The 21434-nt window shown below is 63.1% G+C and overlaps 1 protein-coding gene across 3 annotated transcripts in view; it reads left to right on the forward strand.

The window, feature by feature from the left end:
• Positions 1-21434, forward strand: part of AGO2 (argonaute RISC catalytic component 2) — a 71133-nt gene that overhangs the window by 8430 nt on the left and 41269 nt on the right. For all 3 annotated transcript variants that reach the window (XM_053660839.1, XM_053660841.1, XM_053660840.1), the window contains exon 2: positions 20675-20870. In XM_053660839.1, coding sequence (XP_053516814.1) covers positions 20675-20870 — 196 coding nt within the window. The remainder of the gene's footprint in view (positions 1-20674; positions 20871-21434) is intronic.

A 21434-nucleotide genomic window follows, 5' to 3' on the forward strand; every position in this document is an offset into this window, starting at 1 on the left:
CCGCTGCCCCCGAATGAGTGTCCGTGAAGGGTGTGGGCGCAGGACACCCGCTGGGGGAAGAGAGACTGGTCCCGAGTGGCCGCATCTGAGAATGTGGGGGGGGTGCTGGCTTCATTGAAGACCAGGGTGAGGAAGGGGCGGGGGGGGGGAGGGGTGCTGGGCAGGGGGTGCTGCTCCCTCCTCCATACAGTGAATGGAAGGCGACCGAGAAGTGCAGGAGCCTCCTCGGAGTTGGCGTTCGTGTTTGTGGCTCCCAGTGATGTGTCGGGTGCCCGCCCGGCTCCTTCGATACCACCGCCCCCCACGCCCCGCCCAGCCCGTGGTCTCAGCTGCCTCTGTGTGCTCCGACTGCCCTGGTGCCTCCTCTGTACTCCTTGAGCGGGTGTTACATTGTTTCCCGTTTCAGAGTTCCATACCCCGACTCGGTACTTGTGTAGTTGTTTCTGAAATTTTCACACCCACCCGCTCTGGTGCCTTTTCTCATGGGGACCCTCGCACCCCATCCCTTTTGATTCTGCAGTCTCAGCGGAAGTGGTCCCCAGGTCTGCCTGCAGCACAAGGGCCCGGCACAGGTCCCCTCTTGGTTAGGCAGCACGGAGGGAGGTGGCCCCGGGGCCACTCAAGGTTGTTTCAGTGGGCGGGGCACCCTCGGGAAGTAAATGCCCCGGAGCAGAGGACCGACTGGGAGGGCTCCCTCCTTCCCCCAGGCCTCCCCGCCGCCCTCCTGGGAGCAAGGGCTGTTGGCAGATGCGGTGCCTGGGACTCTGGAGGTGGTGCCTCCCCCTGACAGAGCCCCCGGGCCGGCTGTCACTCATTCTGTCTGTGAAACAGGCGAGTGCAGCCCCTCCTAGTGAGGCAGGCAGCAGGCAGCGGGACCCACAGGGGGCCCACGAGGGGCTGGGGTGGGATGTGGGCGGGTCCACCTCTCGTGGGACCCCGCCCCCTTTCAGTGATGGGGTCCCACAGGGGGAGCCCCAGGAAGAGACACGTGTCAGGTGGGAATTCTCTGAAAAGCAAAGGCTGTGAAGTAGGTAGCGCAGACCGCGAGGAGGTGGCCGGGAAGCTGGGGGGCTCTGTGTGGCCTTCATTTTTTTTTCTTTTGGTGGACGCAGGTTGGCTTTTTGAGGGATCAGAATTTCATTCCATCTGGGGACCCTGTCACCTGAGCGGCCCCGTGACGGAGAGGTCCCGCATCGTCACCCGCCTCTGCCCTCCGAGGGCCCGGCCTTCCGCTCGGGGCAGCCAGGCAGGTGCGCTGCGGGCGGGGGCCGCCGCTGCGTGGCTCACTTCGAGGGTGGGAGACACTCGATGCGGCTTTCCGGGTGCCGGGCGTCGTCCCAGTAAACACTCGTTTGAGGTCTCTTTCTAAACCTCACAGCCTTTACCTGATTGGCGGGAAGTCCACAGGGTGCGAAACGACCCGGCTCTGTGGCATCGAGCGCGTTCGGTGTCTGCGGCCATCGCCTCTGTCTCGTTCCAAACATCGTCCCCCCCCCAAGGGACACCCGGACCCCAGTCACGCCCCTCTTCCCGCCCCCAGCCCCTGGCAGCCGCCACCCTGGGTTTGTGCCTGCAGACTGGCCCGCGGCGGGCATTTCCCGCAGGTGGAGCCGTGAGGCGCAGGGGCTTCTGCGCCGGCCTCTTTCCCACGCGTGGGGGCCGCACCGGCCGCTGCTCCTCGGGGCGAGAGGTCCTCGTGCGGGCGATCGGAGCGCGGTCTGTCCGGTCTGTCCGTCTGCCCCTCCCCTGAGGGGACATTCCACCTGCCGGCAGGTGCGCACCAGTGTCCCGCCTCTCTCGAGGGACACTCCGTGTGACTCGAATGTGACTCTGAGGAGCTGCTTCCCTTTTCCCGCGGCAGCCACACCGGTTCACGTTCCCGCCATTGGGGTCTCAGGTCTCCTCTGCCTCGCATCCTCGCAGCCACTTGGAAAGTGGAGGGTTTTTTTTTTAAGATTTTGGTTATTTTTAGGGAGGGAGGGAGGGAGGGAGAGAAACATCCATGTGTGGTCGCCTCTCGAGCACCCCCCACTGGGGACCTGGCCCACAACCCAGGCATGTGCCCTCACTGGGAATTGAACCAGGGACCCTTTGGTTCACAGGCTGGTGCTCAGTCCACTGAGCCATATCAGCCAGGGCAGAGAAAGGCGTTTGTAAGGTAATAAAACCATTTCTGGGTTACTTTACAAGTTACCCAAGTGGGAAAATGCTAGATTTAAGCATGTCCGACCCAGGTATTGATCAGTTTTGTGCATTCTGGGAGGCTGGGTACCTGGAAAGACCCAGGAAAGCGCTGTGCGCGTTCCCAGACGGGACGGGACAGGCGTTCCCGCTCTGGGTGCCGGTTAGAGCCGGCGGTGTGTGCCGGGCGTCAGGCCTGGCGTGGCGCCCCGTGCTCCAGAAACAGTGAAGGGTGCGGATCTCACACACACGGGGGAGTCAGGCGCCGCCCGGCCGCTGTGGAGGGCGGCAGGGGTTCTGGGTCCCAAGCTGAAGGAGATGTGACCCAGCTCGAAGCTGGCGGGGGCAGAGGTCCCCCCTGAGCTGTGTGAGGGAGCAGGGGGAGGGGTGCCTGTGCCCTGAGTGTCCCTGGACCCTGGTGGCCACGGGGTGGGAAGTGCTGGGACCATTCACAGGTACACATGGCAGGCTGGGGCGGAGGGTGGGGAGATGGGTGGGAAGGCGGCCGGCCGGTGGGCTTGTTTGTTTGTTTGCTTGTTGTTTTGGTGTGGATGGCTGGTGATGTAATGAGCCAGTGCAAGTGAGCGGATGTGAGTTTGCAGACTCGGAGAAAAGTTTTAAAGGCCTTTTTTTTCAGTGGCGGGAAACTGAAATGCAGACAGAAGTGGAGGGAAATGCAGGATCGCCCCAGGGGACTGCCACTCGCCCAGCGGTCTCCGCAGCCCTGACTGCCCTGTCCCTCGTTCCCACCTCCATCGCTTGAAGCATCTTGTTATTGCATTTGTAAATAATCTTTTGACCATTTGTTTTGAAGTAATTTTAGATTCATAGAGAAGTGGCCAAAGTAGCACAGAGCTCCCATCCCAGCTTCCCCCTGTGTTTCCACCCGGTAGCATCACAGGACGGCCCCTGGGCTTGGGGTGGGGTGGGGTGGGGGCGGGGGGAGCAGACCGCCCCATCTATTGGGTGGAGGTGCGCCTGGGGCAGGGCAGACAGACGGACTGTCTGGCAAGGTGCACAGGCCCTGGGGCACAGACAGACTGTGCTGAGCCACGGCTGCTTCCTGAGAGGCCGGTCACAGAGGCCCCTGCTGTGCACCCTGGGGGGGGGGGTGCTGCACCCTGAGGCTGACAGGAGAGAGGAGCTAGCGCTTCTCCACTCCTGGGCGCCCGGCGTGACTGGCAGTGTCAGCTGCACATCGGGGTTCACGTCCCGGCTCTGTGCGCCCCTTGGCTCTTGGTGCTTGTCCCGTCGTCCGTGACGTGGGGGAGACAGCAGAGCCCATGTCTGCTGTTGTAACTCGCAGCCACGCTGACGTGCCCTTGTGTCATTGGGCCTTCAGAACAGCGGCTGCATGTCACTATTATCTGTGCACTGTGTGTGCAGTCGTGGCGGGACTTCGGTTCCACTCACGTCCACGGCCGTTCGTGGCTGTCGGTCACAGAGTGTTTGGGAACCGTTGTGGTCATCACAGCGGCACTGGTCACTGTTGCCGAGGGAAAACGGGCCCCCACGCGGGATGTGCCCCGGGCGCTGGGTGTGCCGAGCAGGTCCCTGGAGCACGAGGGTTCCTCTCGGTGGGAGGAGTGTCGGGGTCACTCTGGCTGGTGTGACTCAGTGGATTGAGAGGCAGCCTGAGAACCAGAAGGTTGCCAGTTTGATTCCCAGCCAAGCCACATGCCTGGCTTGCCCGCCAGGTCCCCAGTGGGGGGCGCATGAGAGGCAACCACACTTTGATGTTTTTCTTTCTCTCTTCCTCTTTCCCTTCCCCTCTCTCTAAAAACAAGTAAATAAAATCTTTTTATAAAAAGGAGTTGGAGTTAATGGGAGGTCTGGGGCCTGGGCTGGCGAGGGTGGCCCCCAGCAGAGGGGCTCCTGGAGGAGCCTCCTCTGTGTGGCCGTGGTGCCGGGCGAGCCTGTGGGCTGCCCAGTGGAGACCCCGCATACAGTCTCTGACACCCCACCGAGCGCAGGGTTTTGAGCCCAGGGTTTCTGTCCTGTGCCAGGAATGCTCGTGCCCTGGGGCAGGCGGGCTCCACCGGGAGATTGCAGAGGAGAGATCACAGGCTGTGGCGAACGGGCGGGGCGTGGGCTTCTTGTAGAAGACCCTGCTGTGCGTGGGAACAGGTGTCTCGGTGACTGTTCACTGCACGGACAGTGTCAGGGGCCCAGAGGGGCCGGGCGGGCGCGTCAGTGCCCAGCTCAGCATGAACTCAGGTCAGACCTCCGTGTGGCCGGGACGGTGTGCCGGAGGGACGTCCGCAGGTGAGGGCTGCAGGGAGCCGAGGGGACACATGCGAGGGTGTGGCCTCTGTCAGGCTGGGAACGTGTTAAATCTGTTTCTTGTCTTTGCCCCACTGCACGGCAGTGTGCGGAAAGAACTGCTTCTGACCCAACCCAACTCTCTCTCCTCCGTCCCCGAAGTGCTGGCTGTTGGTGGAGTTGGAGCGGCTCCCGGTTCAGCCTCAGCGCTCTGGCGCTGGGCGCAGCCGGCCTCTGTGCGGACGGCCGTGACTGCCCTGGGGCCGGTGGGGCCCCCGTGGGGCCGGCCCAGGGCTGGGAGCAGGTGTCGAGGAGGCAGCAGCTGTTCAGGGCCATCGGGACCCGAGTCCCACAGGCCTGGAGAGGGCCTTGTCACCGTCCACCTGAGGGCATTTTCCCTGTTTTATTGAAAGTGGTTTGTTTTCCATGCTTGCACTTGGCAAGTCAGCTGCAGCCTCATCATGTGCTGCTTACAGGGCAGAAATGGGCCTTGCGACTCGGGCAGGTGTGTGGGCAGCAAGTGGCAGTGCCTCAAAGGGGGTGGCATGGGGCTGCCTGCCTGGAGACAGTGACAGGAGTCACTTCAGTGCAGAGTGAAGGCTGTTGGGGGGCGGCGTGGCCCGTGAGTGCCAACCTGGGGGTGCTTGCCCTCGCTCTGGCAGGAAGGAGGCTGAGGCAGGGGGAGGCGCTGGGCCCCACACCCGGACCTGGGCAGCAGCCTGCGGGTCCCGGAACCTCACCTCGGGCATCACCCGGGGTCAGACCTGGGGGGACTCGGGTCGCCGAGTGGGCAGGGAGAGGGACCAGCGTCACTCCACCAGCGTCACGGGAACGTGTGGGCCTTCGAGGGGAATTCTTGAGAGTAGCACCAACTTAATTAAGGAAGGAAGGGAAAAAATTGACTTGAAAGTAAGTGGGTTTGGAGTTTTCCAGTCTTTTAATTAAAGAACCACCAGTGAAATTTGTTTAAAGGACGCTCTTTTGAGTTAATGAATGCTGACTCGAGTTTTACTTTTGCTTTTTTTTCCCTGGTGACTGGATGTGAGTCACTTCTGGCTGGAACTCCACCCAATGTGCTTGGAGGGGCCTGTCCTGCAGAACTCTGAGCACGGGGGGGCTTCTGTGAGCCACCCTCGCTGCACATGCCAGGCGTCCGCTCAGGCTGCTGCCCCTTGCCAGCGAGAGGCCAGGTCACACACTGCTGTGGGGGACGGTGACCAGGGCTGGGTGTCCGCTGAAGGCACTCTCCACAGCACAGCCCCGGGTCCCCTGTGACTCTCCCTCGTCAGGGCAGAGCAGAAAGGGTCGACCCGGTGGGGCTGGACACCGCCCGCTGGGCCCCGTGGCGTCCGCCACATGCCTCTCCCCTTGCTCTGTGCCCTGACCTTCACCCTCAGCCCTGTCACCGCAGCGTGTCACCGCGTTGAAATGGGGTCCCTCGTGTGCTGGTGCCACCTCTGGTCTCGTAGGTGTGCTGGCCGGGGGCTTGTTACAGCAGGAGGGAGGGGCCTGTGTTCAGGGGCAGGGTTTTGTTTTAAGGTTGAACTGAAAAGTGGGGGGAACACATTGTGGCATTTCCGAAAGTCTTCAGGTGGTTTCCTTGTGTCCTCTGCGGGACCACAACTGACCAGCCCCAGGACCGCTGTGGCCAGTGGCGGCCTGCGACCCCCAGCTCAGGAGCCAGCGGAGGGAGCCAGGTGCTCTCCGCAGAGAGCGGCGCCGCCGGCCGCTGGGCCTCCCCCTCCCTCCCGCTCTGGGGACAGAGTTGTTTAGACCTGAGTAACTGGGTAAATTCAGAGCGAATGCGAGGATGTGCCAAAAATCAAAAAAGCCAAAGAAGGCGCAGGGGTGGCGCCTGCGCCCCTCCCCCCAGGGATCCGCCAACCTCCGGTCCAAAGGTGTTTGCAAATTAACCGGGCCCACCCAGGTCTGTGGCGCCCGGTCAGCACCCCCTGGACAAGTGTGGCCGGCCTCCTTGTTTACTAACAGCTCTGTTACTCTGTCAGAATCCCATTTCCACCCCCTGGGCAGTGGTTTCCTAAGAGACAGCAGCCTGGAAGAGCCGCCTCCCCTCTCAGGCTGGTGCTGACCCCGTGGGGGCTGCGCCCGGCCTGGACAGCATGCCCTGCCCCGCCCCGGGGAGCCCCAGCTGGGGGGCGGGGGGCGCTCATCCTCAGGCGTAGCCCAGGTCCGGGATGTGCACAGGGCTGCAGCGGCTGCTCTCCGAGTGGCAGTGTCTGCCAGGGTCACCAGTACTCCCGGGACCTGAGGCAAAAGATAAAGTGACCTACCCCCCGCCCCTCCAAAAAAAGAAACAGCCAGAGCCCACAGGGAGGCCCGCTGGTGGGTGTGTCCAGGCCCGAGGGTGATTTTCACACTCTCTCCCACCTGTTTTGGGAAACTGTGCGTGGTGCGGCCAGGCAGAGGGGAGGGTTCTAGTTGGTGCTCAGCTGCCGGCAGCCACTTTCGGGAGTTTGACGGTTGGTGGCTTGTTGTGCCAGTGCATCCGTTGTCTGGTCACAGCTCTGGCCCAGGGACAAGGACAGAATCCTGGCAGCTGTCTCGGGACTGGTACATACCCGCCCTGCTGGCCCCAAGGAGCCCTGCGGTGCTGGGCCCTGCCCTCTGTGCAGGGGCCGGGCCTGAGCAGCTCTGATTGGGTGAGGCTCCGGGGGGCGCGCTCTGTGCTCGGGCGTGGCCTTCCCTCAGGCCGGGATGTGTTCCTGGGGCTGGTGGAACTGCAGGGTCTGAGGGCTCCCACACGGGGGCCCCCACAGTGGGGGACCTCCACTGACTCTTATGGGGAAGAGTATCGGGCTGGCGTGGCTGCTGGGCCCAGAATCCGGGGTCCCAGGTGCTGTGGCTGGACACGAGCCCGTGTGACCCAAGGAGAGGGTTGCGACCGTCAGTTCTGGGTGCTCTCTTTCTTGTGCAACTGGTGTTCGAAAACAGCACCTTCGTTTTTCTTCACGGTGCAGCTCACAGACCCCCAAGCGACCCCTGTGCTCTTTTGTGCGTGGTTCAGGCCGAGGGGTCCATCAGTGCTGATAACTCAGAGGGTGGGTGTCCTCCCAGAGCCCCCAGACGGCACTCCCCCTCCCGAAGGATCACCATGGGGCTGGGTGTGGAGAAGACGTGTTGATGGGAAGGGCTGTAGAGGCTGCGCCTCTGTAAACGCGCCTGGTGCTGAAGGGACTGCCCAGCCCACGCTGTTCGGAGGCACAGAGCGCGCTCCCTGGGCCCAGCCCATCACCACGGTGCATGCCCACGTGGGCTTCCTCGCGGTACCTGCACAAGCGCAGGGGCGCTGGCACCTGGCTCCATTTGCCAAACAGTCTCCAGGTCCGGCGTGTTGCAGCGTGTGGTCCGCTTTCCTTGTCTTACAGGGCAGAAGAGCATTCTGTCCTCGGGACGGGCCACAACCCAGCTTGTCCACTCTTATCACTGGGACTTTGGGTTGTTTCTAACCGCTGTGCATTCGACTCTGAAGCCTGTGATCCGCGGGGCCCCCCCAGCATGGCGTGAGCAGGGAACGTGCGTGGCTTTGTCTCGCTCAGGTGCGCGCATTCAGTTCTGCCAGCGGTTCCCAGGGTGCCGTGAGCGCCGCCTGCTGGCTTTGCGGGGAGGGCGCAGCAGGTGGGAGCCCCAGGCGCAGGTGCGCTGTGGCCAGTAGGGAGCGATTCGGCTCCTCTCAACGCCGCGGGCGGTGGTGGGAAGTGCCCTCCGTTCTCCTGGCTGGGGGGCGGGCTGCGCGCCAGGGTCCCTGTGTGGGGATTCCGAGTTGCGGGGCAGAGGGCAGCCAGCCACCAGCCAGCCCCTTGGCTGCGGCTTTGTGACTGTGAGCTCGTGGCAGGCGCAAGCTCCCCATGGAGAGAGCATGTGAGGTCCGCGCTGAGCACAGCGGGTAGGGGCCTGGGTGCGCGCAGGCATCTCGAAAGCACAGCGCTCAGAGAAGAGGGGCCGGGCCACGTGATGTGGGCGGGGCAGGTGCAGCAGGTGCAGCAGGGGCGGGGCCCAGAGTGGGAGGTGGCGGCGCGCTTGTAGGCTTGTGTTCCATGGGGGTGATGACAATATTCCACAATTTGGGTGGTGGCAATGGTCGCACAACACTCTGAGTGTAGTAAAAGCCACTAGATTGTACACTTTAAAAAGGTCAGAGTGGCAAATTTTATGTTATGTGATACTAAAGAACTGGTTCTGGACTGCTCCATGCAAATTCACGAACCAGTTCCGGAACTCCGTGCTGAGCTTGAAGGCGCAGCAGTTTCGCTGGGAGGTGGGTCCTGAACCACCGAAAATGACCTCTGGGCGCCTGCCTTCTCCCCCAGCAGGACCCCGGGGACCCAGTCCCATCATCCCCCACGCCGCGGTGGGCTCTGGCCTTCCCCACGTCAGGCGACTGGAGGTCCAGCTGGTGGCTGGGGCAGCACCACGGCTCCACCACGCCAGGGCTGCCACCAGCCATGACCAGATCCAGGCGCGTATCATGGGGACGCAGCCTTACTGCTGTGAGCTCCGTGGGGAGCCCCTGCCTTCTGGAAGAATCGATTAGGAGGCCCGCCCAGGGAGCTTATCTGCTGCACCCTGATGCGTAACTCTGCCTCGACAACACTTGTCCCTCCGTGGGACGCCAGCACTCAGAGAGGTGGCGTTGCAAAGATCGGGCTGTCCAGACTGGGGAGTTCCCAGTTCCGGTCGTTCTGTGCAAGCTGGGCGGGCCTGCTCCCAGCCCGCGGGTTACATGGACTGGCGCCGGCTGGCTCAGATGGGGCCGGGGCGAGGCTGTGCTGGAGCAGACTGGGACAAGGCCACACACTGCGTTACGAGTGTGTGTTCTCAGACACTGTCCTCAGCCCGGAGCATCCGGGGTTTGTCTCTGCTTTCTGCCAATAGCGACGTGGTACTTCCTGGTACTTCCTGGTCATGGTACTTCCCGTGTGCACCTGTTTCATTAGTAGTGAAATCACTTTTCTCGTTTTGAAAAATTACGGGTTTGAGAGAGAGAGAGAGACATTGATTAGTTCCACTAATTGATGCATCCATAGATCGCTCCTTGGTTGTGCCCTGACTGGGAATTGAACCTGAAACCTTGGCGCATTGGGACGACTCTCTAACCCACTGAGCTGCCCGTCCAGGGCCTAGAATCCCATTTGTTTTTACAGCGACTGTAATTTAAAACGAACAGGGGAGTGTTCTCACGCCAGAGTCTGCGCTGAAGCCCCTGATGCCCTCCGACCACTGAGGAGACAGGTGTGGCAGGGCGGCTGGGTCGAGTCTGGGAGAATGTGACAAAAACCATGTTCTCCCTAAAGAGATGTCATTCACAGAGGTTTGAGCTTTTTCTTCATAATAGTAAAAGTAATAGTTACTTTTAGCCTATTTTTTAAGTTCTACCCTATTTTTTAAAAAGATTCCTTGCGTGCCCACAGCGGCTGCAGAGGGTGTGTTCCCTGGGAGCATGGGGCTCTGAGTGTGCCCAGAGCGCCCTCCTGAGAGAGCCCAGCGCAGTGCGTTGCCCTTCACGTGAGTCTGGGGGGCAGGTGGCTTGGGAAGCCACCAGGGGACTGGGGTTCCTGCAGCCTGGCCCCAGCCCGCCTTCCGCCTCCCGCCTCTCGTGGGCCCGGCTGCTGTAGAAGTCCAGGCAGCCGGACCGTGGCCTACGGCTGGGAGAGTGCCCTGTGTGGGGACGGCGGGGAAGGGAGTCTGTCCACCTGAGACCACTCATTGAGTGCTGGGCTGCAGGTGAGCGGGAACCCGGGACCGCCGCCCTTGGCTTGCCCCGTGCGGGAGGGCCAGTGTCACCTGCTGGGGAGGGAAGGCGTGCCGGTGCTCATGGGGACAGCAGTGGTCTCCACTGGGCCACTTGTAAGCAAAGACCTGAGAGGGGGTGGGGGCTAGTGAGCCGGCCCCCCGGGTATCCCAGAGGGGAGCTCCATGCAGAAGAGGACAGGGCCGTGGCCGGGGCGCTTGAGGGCAGTCGGGTTCCGCCCGGTGCAGAGCAGCCCCAGTTTGGCCTCTGGTCTTGGGTTTCTCTGTGGACATGGGACCCCAGCAAAGACGGCAGAGTTGCCGCAGGGACCCAGGGGCGCCTGGGCCTGTGTGTCGACCTCTGGGTACAACCTCAGGGCTTTAGGGGTAGAGGCAGTAGTTGTAGTCGGGGCCGTGCATGAGATGTGGGGACGCCCCGGCACTGTGGCCTGACCAGTGGCCTGACGCCTCAGGGAGGACACCTGGGGGGCTAGATAGCAAGGGGCGTCTTGGTGGCTCTGTCAGGTGGGCTCATATGAGTCAGGGTGGCCTGCCTGATTTAAGGAGGGGCAGAGAGACTGGGAGGGTCGGTCTCGGAGCCAGAGGGTGTCAACGACCCTGTGACCCTGTCGAGAGAGGCAGCAGGCGGGAATGAGAGACCAAGAGAAAGAGAGCAGGGGTATGTGGGGAAGGTCTGGGGGGCGGCAGATGACTGGGACACGTTGGAGTCCGAGGTGTTTATTGGACATTACGGCGGAGGTGCCAGGAACGGCAGGGGGTTCACAGGGACGTGTGGACTGGAGATGACTCAGTGGCAGGCAGGACCCCAAAAGCTCCGGAAACCAGTGCCCTCACCAGGGAGAGCTGTGGGTGGGTGTGTGGGTGTGTGGATGGATGGATGGATGAAGGGAAGATGGATGGGTGGGTGGGGGTGCGGGTGGGTGGATGGAGGGTGGATGGGTGTGTGGGTGGGTAGAGAGAGGGCACCAGGCAGGAGGAACCGGCCTGGGGACAGGGGAGCGGCCGCGAGGTGGGCAGAGGCGTGGCCAAGTCCCCGGGCTGTGCCGCAATGAGGCAGGGGCGCCCGTCTGCGTGGGGGGGACAGAGCCAAATGCAGGGCGGCTGAGCGGCGGGAGAGTTGAGGGGTGAGCCGAGGACAGGTCGTTGGAGGAGAGTGGGACTGACATTTTTCTCTTTCAAAGATTTGCTTTTTTAATTTATCTTTAAAGATTTTATTTCTTTAGAGAGAGAGGGAGGGAGGGAGAAAGAGAGGGACAGAAACATCAGTTGGTTGTCTCTCACACGCCCCCTACTGGGGACCTGGCCCGCAACCCGATTCACACCCTCCCCGAGGATGGAACCGCGGCTGGAGGATGTCTTCCCTGCCCGTGCACACCGGCTTCAAGCACCGCCCTCTGCTTCCGACCTCAGAAGCAGCCCTTCCTCACTTCGTGGGGGTGACACCTGGGGGGGGCTTTAGTCAGGTGGCTTGTTGGGTCACAGGCACCCCTCTGTCCTCAGTGGCTGGGGGCTTCAGTCTCCTTCCTTTGTGTTTTCTTTTCCTAAGTCCCAGAGGGTCTTGATTTCCAGGCCAGGAGAAAGACGGAAGCAGGGTGAGGGGTGTGCTGGACTCGCCCCCCGCTGAAGAAATGGCCTTTCGGCGGCCCCATGTGGCGCTGACCGCCGGGCCGGGGCGGCAGGGCCCTGCAGGTCCCCCAGCTCACCGCACGGAGGAGCGGGGCTGAAATGGCGTGCTTTTTGTTCTGGGCATCACTGGTTTCTCAATTCCTTTCCCTTAAAATCGGTCAGGACAAGAGGTGGCATCGTGAATGTGGCTTCAGCCGACCCGAAGTTCGCTGCAGACACCGGGCGCTGGCTCGTCCTGGTCCTCACAGACCTCCCGGCCGGGCGGCGGGCGGGGCGGACCCCTGGGCGAGGGCGCACGGGACCCAGCAGTCCATGTTCCCCAAGGGGGGCGCGGCGGCCCCCCCTCCATGAGGGTGTGCCAGGAAGGGCACCCAAATGAGGTGGTTTCCTGCACCTCAGAGTGACTGGACCGTGGAGCCTGTGGGGGGGTAGGGGGATCCCCTCTGAGTCAGAAGGCGTGGGAGGGGCGTCCTGGGCTTGGAGCAGAAACACCAGGGCAGGGGGTTCTTTTATAGGGGCTCAGGAGGTGTCCCCTTTACTGGGGGCACAGAACTGAGTCGGGGCCCAGATCTTTCAGTCCGGGGGTATGTTTGCTGGCGGTGGTGAGGGGCAGGGCCAGCACCTGACACCCTGCCCCAGCCCATGGGCGCCCTGAGTCGTGCCCGCACGAATACTCGGGTGCTGGCTGGTTCAGCTGCCCGCCCACCCTCCGCGCCCCGGGGCCCCCACCCCGACTGGGCTTTGAAATCTCTCTGGACGTCTGTGAGGTGGGGTGATGACCGAGCTTAGCCCCCAGTTTTTATTTTCACATCAGATGCCCGGAATGTGTCCCTCGCCGCTTCCGTCGGCCGTGAGGGGGGCTGTGTTATTACTGTCGTGACGACAGGAGGGCCCCAACAGTGAGCCGGGCGAGCGACCACGCGCGGAGTTGCTGTCCGTGCTCTGCCCTGGTCCCCACAGGGCCCCGTGCGTGCCCCGGGTGGGAGCCAGGGTGTGACCGCACCGTCTGAAACTTCCTCCCACTGGTGCCACAAGGAGTCTGTCCCGGGCAGTGGCCGTGGGCGTGGCGTGGCCACCGCGGCTCATTTCTCCGACCCTCCGGCGGTGGCGGTGGCACCGGCATGTCGTCTGTCCTTCGCCGTCACAAAGCGGGTGAAGGCTCCCAGTGTCCGAGGGTTTTGGGGTGAACGCGTGGGGGTCGTGTTACCCCAGGGCAAAGGGCGCGCAGTCTACGAATTTCCGACACAGGTTTTAAGTGCCGTAGATGGTTGAGCTTACCTCTGTGGGCCTCTGCTTTTTGGCTCCAAGAAAGAGCCTTTCCGCCCAAAACCGCCACAGGTCATAGCGTTTTAAGATACTTCTTTGGGCGTTTTTGTTTCGTTTAAAGATACTGTTTACCCTGTTGTGCTGATTTGGAGGTTATTTCGTAAGGAAGATATGAGGGAGCTCGTCTTAATTCTCCCCCCTCAAAAATTCGGAAGCCTGCTGTAAGTCTGTCCTTGACTCTGTCCGTTCCATGGACGGAAAGGCCCCGGAGCCCCTGGGACTGTGACCGCTCGCCACTCTGGCGCTGGGGTTCCTCCCGCCCCACCCTGCGTGGAAGGCGAGTGCCCTGAGAACGGGATGGCGGCGTGCGGCCTTGGTGGGCGGGGGGAGTTGGGGGCTCTGGTGCCCTCGCTGCGGATTGGGTGGACCCGGGCGCCCACGGAGTTGCAGGCCACGGCTCTCGCAGGTTTCAACCATCCCAGTCTCAGAGGACCTGTGTGTAGCCTGTGCGTGGGTTTCTGGGCACCTTGGTCCCCATCCATGTCATTCTGCATCCCGGTGACAGCCAGACGAGCCGCTGCCACACTGGAAGCCTGTCTGCCCTGAGCCTGCCGCACCGGTGTGTCTGTCTTCCCGCCGTTGCGGGAGCTTCAAATGGCAGTGCCCGTTGCAGAGGGAAGGACGCTCGCTCTGCCGGTGCCGGGGCTGTTTGGGGGGGGCGGGCAGGAGGGCGGGTGGCCTTGTGTGTTTGGGGCGATTTAAAGAAAGATTTGGGGTCTCTGGAGAGAAAGGCCACCCTGAAGCCTGAGAGACGTCGTGCGGACCCGTCTGTGGGGGGTCAGGCCGGTCGGTGAGCCGCGGTGACCCGGGCTCAGCTGCAGACTGCTCCTGATGGGCGGGTGTGTCTGAGTGCCGGCCCTGCGGTCTGGCGGCAGGTGCAGGGGGCCGTCACCCTCCCTTCGGTCACGGGTCCTCGTCTGCGAGCTGAGGACACCGCATGTCTGACAGCGTGGATGTCAGTAGCCGGAAGGTACCGGTGCCCTTCCCGTGCCTGGCACGCGCCGGCACCTTGCCCTGGGCCGGTGCAGGCTGCCTGCAGAAGACGGGCCGCCCTCACGGGGCCCCGTGTCTGTGCATGGGCCCCGGCACTGGGCTCTGCTCTGTGGAGGCGCTTCTGCCAAGGAGCGGGACACCGAGCCCCTCTTTCCTTCCCGTCCGCTGGCTCCTTCGTTGGCCCCTCGTTCGCACGCTCACCCAGAGGGTGCGCAAAACCAGGCCCTCCACGCCTGGTGCCGCTCCCATTCCAGCGGGAGCATGTGCTTGGCAGACCGGCGCGGGGCAAACACGGGTCCAGAAAGGGGCAGCGCCGCGGAGGCGGCCGGGAGAGCACGCGTGGGAGCTGGTCCTCGCGGAGCTGGACCCGGGCGGATGCCGCACGGCCGAGCTTCCGGCAGGCCGGCAGCAGGGAGGCCCCGGGGACCGTGTCTGTGGAGGCGAGGGCGTCCCTGATCCCCCCACGTCCGTGGTGCTGCTTCCAGAGGGAGGGCGGCGGCACGTGGGAGGGACATTGCTAATTTACGAAGGGAGCTTCGTGAAAGCCGTTTTCACAGTGAAGAAGTCTCCCTCTCCAGATCCCAGGGGGGCTTGGGGGCCCTTTCTAGGAGGTGGTGTTTTGAATGACAGTTGGGGTTGCCGGCTGGACCACAAAACCCCACGTAGAAACCTGCTGCAGAGATTTCCGGGGGCCGCGGCAGGTGAAGAGGGGTCCCGTGGGCTGCCAGCGGGAAGGAGCCGGGTTTGTGTCGTGCGCCTGGAGCGTGTGCCGCGGCTGCAAGGAGGCCTGCGTATTTTTAGGCTCTTACTCACTCAGCCACAAGTGCCGGGCGGAGCATCTGAGTCATGACTGGCAGGGGCCGGGACCACGCTGTTGCCGGGGTGACGGCTCGCGGCTTGGGTTGGGTTTGCCCGGCTGAGACAGACTGGAATTTCCCAGAGAGTTTTTACTGAGAGAAAGAAACTGGAGACTTACGGGAACTGTGGCCTGTGCGGAGGTGACACATGTCCTGAGAACAGCTGTGACCCACCGTGGGCTGCTTTCCCGCGGGGCCCCCAACCCCGCAGTGCAGAGCCCGCCCAGGGTTGCCTCCGGGGCCCCCCCCCCCCCCCGCCCCCCGGTTCTCGTTTTCCTCTTCTTCCCACAGTGGAGGCCATGACCGAACAGACCCAAGGGAGTGGAAATGACTGTCCCTCCTGAGGGTGGGGACATGGCCTTGGGTTTGTTGTCACATGGGAACCCCTAGCGGTGTCACTGACTCTCCTGAGGCCACCATGTGCTGATCCCAGAATCTCCTGAAGGGTTGGGGATTGCATGCCTGCGGCCTCTGCCCTGGCTGGGGGCCTCCGAGGGGCACAGAGTCCCTTGTCCTCCCTGCCCTGCCACATGTCCCTCTGCATTCATCGCGTGTCCTTCTGGAAGGCACTCCTGTCACCAGCCAGGCTGCCGTGAGTGTGATGGGCAGACATGGCCCAGTCAGTGTGGCGGCCATCCGGAGACCTAGCCGTCCCGAGACCTGCCTGTGTGGGCCTCAGCTGGTCTGGGGGTGGCGACCACGTGTCCTGGTTTCAGCCCGAGGGGGTTGGTGACACAGCACCTGCTCCTGGGTCTGCGCCCAAGCAGCGTGGGAGGCAGGACCCAGGGACCCAAAGCCTCTGTTTCCTCCTCTTCGGGGGGACGTCCGGAGGCGCCAAGGAACTGTCTCCAGCCCTGAGAGGTTTTTCTGGTCCTCACCCGGGAACACGTTCACTGGTGTTCGAGAGGGACAGGAGAAAGAGACTTGGACTGGCCGAGTGGCATACCATCCCTGACCGACGGGGGTGGACCCCGCGGCCCTTGGTATACGGGGCGGCACTCCAGCCAGCCGAGCACCTGGCCAGGACCCGCTCTGTTTTGGTCACTCCTTTGCCTTCGCAGTTTCCGGCTGGTGCCCAGTAGAGTAAACACACTTCTAAAGGGCAGGCGGTGATGCGCGGCTCTGTGTCCTGACGCCCAGGCCCAGGTTGGGAGGAGCTGAGGCCTGGGTGCTGGTGGCTCCGGTCCCATGGGAGGGACTCGTGTCCCCTCCAGAGGCACAGCCAGTTTGCGGCACAAGCCTGGCCCCAGCAGGACAGCCAGCAGCAGGCGCCCCCAGCTCAGGCTCGGTTGCCAGCAGCCGGAGCTGCTGCCCCTGGGAGCCGGGCCGTTTGTGTATTTAATGACTGTGCGGTTTGGATTTTTCGTAGGGAACACTGAAGTCATCTGGGAGTGAACAGTCATACCGATCTTTTTGTTTCTGAAGGTCATGCCGTCATTGTGTGAGGCCCGGGGGTGGGGGCAGAGACAGGAAGTCCCAGTGCCTGGTGCCTGGACTGAGCTCCCGACCCAGCCCATGGGCGCTGTGCCCCGGTGCCCGCCCACGGCCTGCCTTGCAGCTGATGAGTCAGAGCAGTCTGCAGGGGAAGGGCGCGTCACTGCCTCCCACCCCCGGTTTCCAGGGTGGCTTCCAGCTCCCGGTTCTGCGGTTTAGCGCCGAGTATGTGTTGTCTGCCGTCGGGGCTGCCGTTCTTGGCCGCACGGCGCCAAGCCAGCACCAAGGCTTCGGTGTCTGTTCTTGTGGCGCGCAGGCTGGCCTGGGCCCGTATGGGGGCGGGGCTGAGGCTGGGGGGCTGCCATCTCCCCGTTAGGTCCCCCGTCTGTGCCCACCTGGTGAGAACCAGTTCGCCCCATGGGCTTCTGCACAGAGAGTAACAGGTGCAGGACAGCTCGCTGCCCGCCCCGGCCGCCCGCGGCCCCGCACGGCTGAAACAGCCCGCACACCGGGCGGTGCCGCCAGCCTGCTACGTGTGTCTGGTCTCTGAATCCCGGCTCTGCGCCCGCGTGGGGGCCGACTGCGGGATGAGCCTGGTGGGCCGGTTGTCATGGCAGCCAGGACTTGGTGGGCTCACAGCGCTTCGGGAACTGCGCTCCCAGGCGGCTGTGGAGATGGCGTCCAGGCCTGCTCGCGCCCTGTCTGCGGCCTGCCAGACCCCCGCCCCCATTGCCACAGAAACCAGGGAGGTTCGGCAACGCGACCGGCAGCTGGGACCCCATTTTCTCTGCTTAGAGAGGAAGCCACTCTGTCAGTCTGGTGACGCCTGTGGATGGAGCCCTTTGCAGAGTGTTTTTCAGGGCACAAAGCAGAATATAGGGGATGACAAAGAGGCCTGGTCACGTTGAAATACCACCATCAAAATTTCACCATTGAGCCCTGGCTGGTGTGGCTCAGTGGATTGAGCACTGGCCTGTGAACCAAAAGGTCACTGGTTCAATTCCCAGTCAGGGCACAGGCCTGGGTTTCAGGTCAGGTCCCTAGTAGGGGGCGTGTGAGAGGCAACCACCTGATGTTCCTCTGGACATCAGTGTTTCTCACCCTCTTTTCCTCCCTTCCCCTCTCTCTAAAAGTAAAAAATAAATAAAATCTTAAAAACACCAAACGAACAAGTGACTGAGTGACAAACAAGCCCCTGACGGCACTTAAGAAGCAGGGCCAGCAGAGTTTGGGCCACTCTGAATGGGACGCGGCAGTGAGTCTGAGACGCGCTCGGTGTTGAGTGGCCATCCTGTGTCACGAGTGTCCCGTGTTGCCCGTGGTCACAGGCCGCACGTGCTCTGTGTGGGTCCCAGGCTGAGACTGGGGCGCATGGGGCACCCTCACCCCAGGGTGGGCTCCTCTTGGGCTGGGCACCTTGATGCCGCAGCTGCCGGCCCAGGGCCCTCGGCCTGGGCAGGTGGTCCCCGGGTGCCCAGTGACGGGACTCGTGCCCCGGGGACTCACCCAGCTGCCCTGGTGTCAGCGTGGAGCAGATGGCCACGCGGACAACTCTGGGCCCGCCCGCCCGCCGGGCGTGGTGTGCGTGGCGTTCCTCCTGAGGGGGAGACGGGCCGTGGAGCCCCCCTGTGCTCGGGCGAGGCCAGCGGCGTGGGCCCTGGGGGAGCCAGAGCAGGGTCCGCACCCTGGCAGCCCACGAGCCTCTTCCACCTGGAGGCCACGCTGTGGCCTCCACGCTGTCCTGTCTGTCCACGCAGGACCTTGGGCACCCAAGGTTTTCTTGAGTGAAGCCACACTCCCTTCTCTCCGTTGGCTGCTGGGGGGGTCCCGCGTGAGCAGCCGGCGCACCCTGCCCCCTGGGAGACAGGGCCCAGATCTGCTCCGGCTGCCATGCTGGCCTGCAGTGCAGGTTTGTGCGCCGGCCCTCCCGGGTCGGCGGGAGCTGGACAGGTGCTCCTACGAGTGGCTGTGAGTGGCAGTCCGTGTGTCCCGGACCACAGCCTGCACTGCGTGACTCCCTCAGGCCAGAAATGGGGCTGTGCCCTGTGAGACCTCTGGCTGAGGCCTCCTGGCCTTGCCTCTCCCCGCCCGCCCCGCCAGGGCCCCTGAACCTGTCAGGTGTGGCTTCGCTGACAGGCTGCGAGGCCGAGGCCGAGGCCCCTCTAGGCTCTTGTCACTGGGTCTCCTAGGTGTGCTTGGGTGGCCCAGCTGGGGAGACGCCCCCTCTCCCCCCGGACGCTGCCCCGGGCTCTCAGGCCACCTTTCCTGTTGGTGCAGCGTTTCGCTCGGACCCGCCCCTGCCCTTGCCCACTGGACATCAGCTGGGTGTGGACAGAAGTCCCTGGACGGTGTTAGGGTGGCCATTGGTGGCATGTGTCACCGTGAAGGGTGTGCTGAGGGCACTGGACTGCTGCTGCCCCCCCCAGCCAGGCCCCCCCTCACTTTACTCCTTCCCCTCATTTTCCTGTCCCGGGTGCCAGCTTGTCCCTCGTCCCTACCCCATATTCAGGTGGAGTGTCACTCTCTGGAGGGGGCGCCCTCTTCTCGGGGGAGGGGGCACCTATCCCCCCCCCTCTGAAAACCCCTCCCCTGTCCAGCCCCTCGAGGTAGGGAGGGCCAGTGGGGACAAGTCTGCCTCTCGGGCATCTGTTCACGACACCAAAACCTGCTGGCTGCCAGGACCCACTTCCCACTTCCGCAGGAAGTCGGTCACTTGCTCACCTGTTTCCCTGTCACTGACTGAGACGCAGCTCTGAAAAGGGGGTGTAGATGCACACGCTGGTGTCTGCGGCGGTCTGGCCAGCGCCCGCCTCTGGGGCCCAGGGACCCTGCCCTCCGAAGCCGTTCGCGCCTGAGCAGCCAGACCGACCGATTGGTGGCCAAAGAGGTCAGAGGCGGAGCTGGCCGCAGGCCTGGACGGGTCCCACACCCCCACCGGGCCCCGCCCCCACAGGCACCCAGGTGGGCGGCGCAGTGAGATGCCCAGCCCTTAAAGCTTGTTTCTTTGCTCCCGGAAAGAAAAAGAGTAAAACCGAGTCACTCGAGGGCTGAGTCTCCCAGGGTCGGGGGTGCAGTGAGGACAGCTGCTGTCCCCAGTGAAGGTCAATAGCAGTCGAAGTGCGTGCATTTTTTTTTTTAATGAGGATTTTTTTTAAAGAAACTTTTGAGCAAAAATTAAAAGTATTCTGTTACTGAGAAAATACTTTTTCCCTAAAGCCACTGCTTACTTGTACGGATGGAATTAGGGAGAATGGGAGCTGGGAGAAGTTTCTTTATACTGTGTGAACTGGGGAAAGGAGCATTTGCTGATTAAATCCGAGGTCGATGGGGGCCCTCCCGCCCCTCCGTTGCCCGTGGCCTTGTCTCCCTCCCGATCCTTCCTGGCGCCCCAGCTCCCAACGGCCCCCGGGGCAGCAGGAGGCGGCCCCTGAGTTGTGGGAACTGGCTCCCTGCACAGGCACCGCCTTGGTGGGTGTGCGGCGCTGGTCTTGAGAAGGGGGCGCTGAGTTGCGGTTTCTGGGGACCCCAGAGATTGTGGAGAGTTGAGGGCCCATGTGGACCCTGCACCCCTGTCCAAAGCTCTGGAAGCCACCCGTGGGAGGCGGTGCTCAGGTGGGGGGTGGCGGGCTGCGTGGGTGAGCTATGGGGTCGGGAGGCCGTGGCTTTCTTAACTCTGGATGATCGAGCACCTACCTCTGTGACTCGGTGGCCATTGTAGAGGACACACTCTGAGGGACTTGGGCGACCTTCCCTCACCTGTCTGTCACCTTCCTTAAACGGGGGGGGGGGGGCTCGAGCAGGTGTGTCTGGGCTCGTTGTGTGCCAGGCGCTCTCTGACCCTTGGGGGACGCTCATGGTCCCACTGGGGAGACCGGTCGCCACACTGTGACAGCAGCGCAGGTGGCTGTCTCATGCTGGGCAGTGAGTGCTGTGAGCTGGGGACACACAGGGTCGGGCACTCGCTGATGAGTCCTCCGGGACCCCCAGGTGTGGGAGGATGGGGGCTGGGGGCCCCCTGAGCCTGGCAGCTGAGGTCTCTGTGATGGGGTGGACACACCTCGGATGGAAGCAGCGGATGGGAGGGTGGGGGGCACTGACAGCACAGGGTCCCTGGGAGGTGGGCCAGTGCCCACCCCCGCCCCCACAGCACTCCTCTCTGCTTCCGGGAGCCGTGCCCTGCCCTCGTGACCGTTCCCCAAGTGACAGTGACCTCTTTGCTGTTCCAGTGCTCACGCCTCCTGCGCCGCCGCCGCCCCCCATCCAAGGATATGCCTTCAAGCCTCCACCCAGACCCGACTTCGGGACCTCCGGGAGAACCATCAAGCTGCAGGCGAACTTCTTCGAAATGGACATTCCAAAAATCGACATCTATCACTACGAATTGGACATCAAGCCGGAGAAGTGCCCGAGGAGAGTTAACAGGTACCACGTCCCGCTCTACCTGCCTCCCCCGATTGGTGCAGGCGGTCCGTGCCTGCAGCCCAAGGCTCTGACCAGCCCTCCAGTCACCTTCGTCCCAGCAAAGTTCCTTTTGAAACAGTTTTTGTATCGAGTTGCAGTGAAATACGCATCACGAGCTCCATTCAACGAGCTTTGGCCCCTGCCCCGTGTCAGTGCAGTGACCTGCCACGCGGTCCCCTTCCCGCCCGGCAGAGACCCGCCCGCGGGGCGCCCTGTGTGGCCGAAACTCACCTGTTTCTGCGGCAGAGGGACCTTCTGTGGTGCGCACACTTCAGCGCTGGTGTGTCCCTCCCCTGTTAGGTGCGTGGGCCACCGTGAGCCTCCTGAGTCTTTTCTGTGCGCAGGGTGGTCTCGCCCTCACAGATGCTCGGTGAGGAGCGAGGGTGCGGGGACCTGCAGATGCTCTCCCCGGGGGCCCAGGGCGTCCCTGTCCCGCTCTGTGCCCTTGTCGGCGCTCAGGGTGACCAGTCTTTCTGGCTATTGCTGTTTCTTGCGGACAGAGGTCGATTCTCGGTGTGGTTTAAT

This window comes from Artibeus jamaicensis, unplaced genomic scaffold (assembly GCF_021234435.1).
Source record: "Artibeus jamaicensis isolate MK-2021 breed Jamaican fruit bat unplaced genomic scaffold, CSHL_Jam_final scaffold_916, whole genome shotgun sequence".
Lineage (NCBI taxonomy): Eukaryota > Metazoa > Chordata > Mammalia > Chiroptera > Phyllostomidae > Artibeus > Artibeus jamaicensis.